The sequence below is a fragment of the Ovis aries genome, chromosome Y (assembly GCF_016772045.2).
Source record: "Ovis aries strain OAR_USU_Benz2616 breed Rambouillet chromosome Y, ARS-UI_Ramb_v3.0, whole genome shotgun sequence".
In the NCBI taxonomy this organism is placed as follows: Eukaryota; Metazoa; Chordata; class Mammalia; order Artiodactyla; family Bovidae; genus Ovis; species Ovis aries.
Window position 1 is genome coordinate 1,495,270 of NC_082741.1, and position 6,000 is coordinate 1,501,269.

The following is a 6,000-nucleotide window of genomic DNA, read 5'->3' on the forward strand; positions in this document are numbered from 1 at the left end:
CACTCTTTCCCAGCATCAGGGTCTTTTCCAGTGAGCTGGCTCTTTGCATCAGGTGGCCAAAGTCTTGGAGCTTCAGTTTCTGCACGTGTCCTTCCAATGAATATTCAGGACTCATCTCCTTTAGGATGGACTGGTTGGGTCTCCTTGCAGTCCAAGGGACTCTCAACAGTCTTCTCCAGCATCACCGTTCAAAAGCATCCATTCTTGGGCGCTCAGCCTTCTTTATGGTCCAACTCTCAAATCCGTACATGACTCCTAGAAAAACCATAGCTTTGACTGTGAGTGTAAAGCACTCAACTATCTAATCCATGGGACTCGTGCATGGTGTCTGACAAGGGGCCAGAGACATAGCTCCAGCTGCTCACCTCTCCCACTGTCTTAGAAACTGTAATACGTTACACTTCTTCTTCATCTTTATAAATTGTGGAATGAGTGGAAATGCGTGTTGAGTTTTCAGTGGGATTTTCCTTGTCCTTGTCCACTCCTCCCCCCTCCTGCCTCCCCTTCCTACCTCCTCCTCTGCCTTCTGCTCCTTTTTCTTGTTCTTCCAGCTCGCTTCTCTCTTCCTCCTCCTCGTCTGCCGTAAAACGTAAAACGCGAGACTCGACCGCGCCTCCCTCACCGCTCTCTGCGTCTCCGCTTCTCTCCCCAGAGTGATTGACGGCCGGAACCTCATGCCGCTCTTGGAAGGCAGGGTCTCCCGCTCGGAACACGAGTTCCTCTTCCACTACTGCGGGGCCTCTCTGCACACGGCCAGGTGGTATCAGAAGGACTGTGAGTATGAGGGTGGCCGACACGTGCGGACACAGCAAGGACACCTCCTTGTCTCTTTCGTCTCCTGGGGGAGGGCACACTCTGTGCGGTGAACACCCCTTGTCATGGTTGTTCTAGATCCTGCAGAAAGTGACTTAAAAACAGCGGTTCGTTATGGTAGAAATCACAGTAGGATTTTAGAGGTATGTCTGTGCACGTGTGTCCCTAAGCTCTTATGCATAATTTTGACAAAGGGAGGAAGAAGGCCAGGTAGAGACAGAGAGAATGAATTCCCGTAACAGAGGACACAGAGATAATTAGCAACAAGAGCTAACGTCTTTGGTCGAACCCAGACATCAGTCACGAACTGCCACCTCCTGAGTCATTGCCTGAGTTCCACTGTCTGGTAAATTCATGCAAACAGATATTAATGGACAAACGGCATCAATTTCCTCACACCTGTAAAAAAAAAAAGAGCTCTTTTGGAGACATTCCAGATTTTTGACTGGATTTGGCGATTCACTGAAAAGGTATCGATGGTCGCACGTATGATCCATCCTCCGTGGTGTGATCTGTTCTTTGAGTCAGTGTGGATGAGTCTTCCATGTAAAATAAAAACAAGGAAAAATCTCTTCCTTTTAGACTACACATCAGTTAGTTAGTTCAGTGGTAAAGAAAAAAAAGAAAACACCCTCTGCCCCTGAGGAATAAAAGCCTCCCAAATTTTCCCAGCGAGGGTTAAACAAATAGAATTTGATTCATTTTTTTCTTAATAAGGAATCTAGAAATTGGGAGCGGAGGGCTGATACAGGAACAGTGCTCAAGGCCATTATCAGGGGCCTCTGGTGTTTTTTTTTTTTTTTTTCTGTTCCCATTAAACCACTTCTGTCCTGTCGGCTTCCAGTCTCATATTTCTGACCGCATGGCTGCAAAATAGCTGCTGTTCCTCCAGGCATCACATATATGCTTCACCCAGGAAGTAGAGAGAAAAGCAAAAAGGTGGTGAAGGATTCAGCCAGGGGATTTAGTCTAATTTGATTCAGAAAGCGTAGCTGTCCCACAAGAGCCTAGCAGAGGACTTCCGTAGAAGTCTGGTTGATCAGAGATTGGGGTGTGGTTATGTTTTCTGTTTGAAACCGACCTCTGGAAATGGAATTGCTAAGCAATGGCATGAAAGACAGAGAGAGAGAGAAGAGAAGGGAGGGAGTGAGGGAAGAGGGAGGGAGGCAGAGGAATTAGATGACAGACAAATAGGTAGATATATAGATGTATGATAGAATAGACAGTTGGATAAATAGATGATAGAAAAGAAGTCTGAATGATCATTTGTGTGATGAAAGCAGCCATTCAGGTCGTAACTGTTGTCTCCCAAGGCTCTCAGGGTGAGATAAAAAGTCTTCAAGTTGCCTGTGAAATTGGGCATCGTTCTTACAGTTGAAGAAATACAACGCTGCTGTGTGATGCTGTGCAGAAGATTTTCAGTTGCTAGCAAAAGCGTTTGCTATAAATATATGTAATTTTATTGGAGGGTGATTGCTTTGTAATTTTATGTCAGTTTCTGATTTTACATTAGTTTGTGCTGTACAACAAGTGAATCAACCATATGTTTACATATCTCCCCTCCCTCTTAAGCCTTCCTCTTTCCCTAGGTCATCACAGAGCCCCGAGCTGAGCTTTCTGTGCTATATAGCAGCTTGCCACTAGCTGTGGATTTTTAATGAAAGAAAAAAAAAATCCTAAAATAATAACAAAGACGGCATCCCAGTGGGGCTCTGTTTTCCAGGCGCAACCGTGTGGAAGGTGCATTTCGTGACGCCCAAGTTCTCCCCGGAGGGAGCGGGCGCCTGCTACGGGAGTGAAGCCTGCCCGTGTTCAGGCGATGTCACCTACCACGACCCTCCCCTGCTCTTCGACATCTCGAGAGACCCTTCCGAGTCGAGACCTCTCAACCCCGACAACGAAGCCTTGTTTGACTCCGTGGTTAAGAAGATCGAAGCGGCCGTAAGACAGCACCGTGGGACCCTCACGCCGGTCCCTCAGCAGCTCTCTGTGTTCAACACCCTTTGGAAACCGTGGCTGCAGCCCTGCTGTGGGACCTTCCCCTTCTGTGGCTGCGACAGGGCGGATGACATTGTATCCGCAGCATGGTGAGCAGAGAGGGGCTGCTTCTTCCCAACCAGCAACCCTCTGTTACCGCAGAGCTCTCAGCTGCCTCATGCATTCCGCTGGGGATCAAACACGATGCCCCGCTGTCATTTTTTCTTTAAAATCCTCAGATTTTAGATCTTTCCTCAAGTCATATCCAGCAGCATGATGAAACAAAAGCGGATCCATATACCCATGAAACTATGCACCATTCATTTTACCTTTTTTTTTTGTATAATTGTGTCCTTGTTTAAGGAAGAAGGTCAAGAGGACCTTCTGCAGAGTCACAAGAATCTTGGTGATACCTTCCACAAAAAATGAGTAGAAGCAGCCGTTTTGATGTCACTGTCTTTACTTTCTCTCACGATATTGTTAGAAATGTCTCCATGCAGATTCTAAACCCAGAGACAGTTTTTGCATCCGAGCTTAGACAAATTTGGCAAGTTTCTTGTTCTCCTTTTGCATCAGGAAGACTATGAAAATTCTCAAAATAGGGAGAGAAGACACACAGCTACAGTAACGCTATGATAGTGTGGATATGTGTTTTGAAAACACTTCGCAAAACTTAGAGGAGGCAAGTAGTCTCAGCTCCGTTTCCGCATGAGGAAAGTGATTTTTGTCGTATTTAACTAATTGCACAAGATTGTATAAATGTTATGGGAAGAGAGTATTTAAGTTATATTTCTTTTCAAATCACACTGCAAACATGATGGCTGCTGCTGCTGCTAAGTCGCTTCAGTCGTGTCCGACCCTGTGCGACCCCATAGACGGCAGCCCACCAGGCTCCCCCGTCCCTGGGATTTTCCAGGCAAGAACGCTGGAGTGGGTTGCCATTTCCTTCTCCAATGCATGAAAGTGAAAAGTCAAAAGTGAAGTCGCTCAGTCGTGTCTGACTCTTAGCGACCCCATGGACTGCAGCCCACCAGGCTCCTCCATCCATGGGATTTTCCAGGCAAGGGTACTGGAGTGGGGTGCCATTGCTTTCTCCTTGATAGCAAAGTCTTGTCTGTTTTCCTTATCTTTTCTTCATCCTACTGGCTCACCATCTCCCAGAACTTGCTCTAACTCATGTCCAAAGAGTCCGTGGTGCCATCAAACCACCTCATCTTCAAAAGCCTCCTTTTCCTCCTGCCCTCAATATTTCCCAGCATCAGGGTCTTTTCCAGTGAGTTGACTCTTCCCATCAGGTGGCCAAAGTATTCGAGCCTCAGCTTCAGCATCCGTCCTTCCAATGAATATTCACAGCTGATTTCCTTTAATGCTGCATCATATAATAAATACAGATATTTACAGATAAAACTGTTTTTACCAGTGTTTCTAAACATATTCGTTGCAATAAATTGAGTGTAATGTGAAATTCAATCTCATTCATGTTAAAAAAAAAAAAAAGGAATCAGAGTATGTTCTTACATAGTCATAAATTTTGAATAGGATCTTTTTTTACTGTTTATTTTTCTATTTAACAGTGTACCAGCTGCAGAGAATTTTCTCCAAGTACTTTCACTTTAAATTCTTATAGATGTGAAATTTATTATACTTTTTTAAACAAAGTTTAAATTAAAAGGTAAAATCAGAAAGAAAGTAGAGGCTTCTGAGGCAAAATTTGGGCAAAACCTAGGGGTTCTGAGGCGAAATATGAGAGAAACCAGGGGGCTCTGAGGAAAAAAATTTGAGAGAAAGCAGAGGGTTTGGAGGCAAAATTTGACAGAAAGAAAGATCTCTTGAGGTAAAATCTGACAGAAAGATAGTCTTTCTGAAGTAAAATCTGACAGAAAGAAGACACTTCTGAGGTAAAACCTTATGGAAAGACAGTCTTTCTGAAGCAAAATATGATGAAAACTAGCACCTCCTGAGGTGGACCTGACACAAATGTGAGTTCCTGAGGCTAAATCTGACAGTCACTAGGGCATCCTGGGTTACATGTTTCATAAACCTTTTGCTTCTGAGGCAACAGACTCCTTGACACAAAAATCTCATAGAAACTAGGGGCTCCCGAGGCAAAAACTGACTGAAAGTAGATGGACCTGAGGCAAATCTCACCAAAACTAGAGGATCGTGAGGTAACAACCTCACCAGAACTAAAGGGTTCTAAGATGAATTCCAACGTTAGGTAGGGGTTTTGAGTCTAATCTGAGAGAAAGTAGGGCTTTCAGAGAGGAATATGGCAGAAACTAGAGGGTTCCTTGTTAACATGTGACACGTCTCAGCAACGAATACTTTTTGGACTTCCCTTATGGCTCACAGACTTCCCTGGTGGCTCAGATGGTAAAGCGTCTGCCTACAATGCGGGAGGCCTGGGTTCAATCCCTGGGTCGGGAAGATCTCCTGGAGAAGGAAATGGCAGTCCGCTCCAGTATTCTTGCTTGGAAAATCCCATGGACTGGAGGAGCCTGGTAGGCTATAGTCCATGGGGTCCCAAAGAGTTGGACACGACTGAGCAACTTCACTTTCACTTATGGCTCATAGCGTAAGCAATCTGCTTGAAATGCTGGAGACCTCTGTTCAATTTCTTCAGTTCAGTTCAGTTGCTCATTCGTGTCCGACTCTTTTTGACCCCATGGACTGCAGCAGGCCAGGCCTCCCTGTCCATCACCAACTCCTGGAGCTTGCTCAAACTCAGGTCCATCGAGTCAGTGATGCCATCCAACCATCTCATCCTCTGTCATCCCTTTCTCCTCCTGCCTTCAATCTTTCCCGGCATCTGGGTCTTTTCAAATGAGTCAGGAAGACCAAGTCAGGAAGAATTTCTGGAGAACGAAAAGACATTCCTCTCCGGTATTCTTGCCTAGAGAATCCCACGGACAGAACAGGCTAACGTCCACTAACGCCCATGGGGCACTAGAAGTCAGACTCAACTGACGCGACTTAGGACATACTCTATAGCACAGGGGACTCTGCTCAGTTCTTTGTAATGATTTATATGAAAAAGAATCTAAAAAAGAAATGCGCACACTGAGTTCAGTGTGCACCAGGAAGAACCTGGGTGTTCATCTGCCTGCATTGTGGGAGACCTGGGTTCGATCCCTAGGTGGGGAAAATCTCCTGGCGAAGGGATTGGCAACCCACTCCAGTATTCTTGCCTGGAGAATCCCCTGGACAGAG

At 45.5% G+C, this 6,000-nt stretch overlaps 1 protein-coding gene across 2 annotated transcripts in view; it reads left to right on the forward strand.

The window, feature by feature from the left end:
• Positions 1-4,479, forward strand: part of ARSH (arylsulfatase family member H) — a 50,964-nt gene extending 46,485 nt beyond the window's left edge. For both annotated transcript variants that reach the window (XM_027962829.3, XM_042242549.2), the window contains 2 exons: positions 653-774; positions 2,537-4,479. In XM_027962829.3, coding sequence (XP_027818630.1) covers positions 653-774; positions 2,537-2,904 — 490 coding nt within the window. In that variant the 3' untranslated portion in view covers positions 2,905-4,479. The remainder of the gene's footprint in view (positions 1-652; positions 775-2,536) is intronic.
• Positions 4,480-6,000: the final 1,521 nt, after the last annotated feature.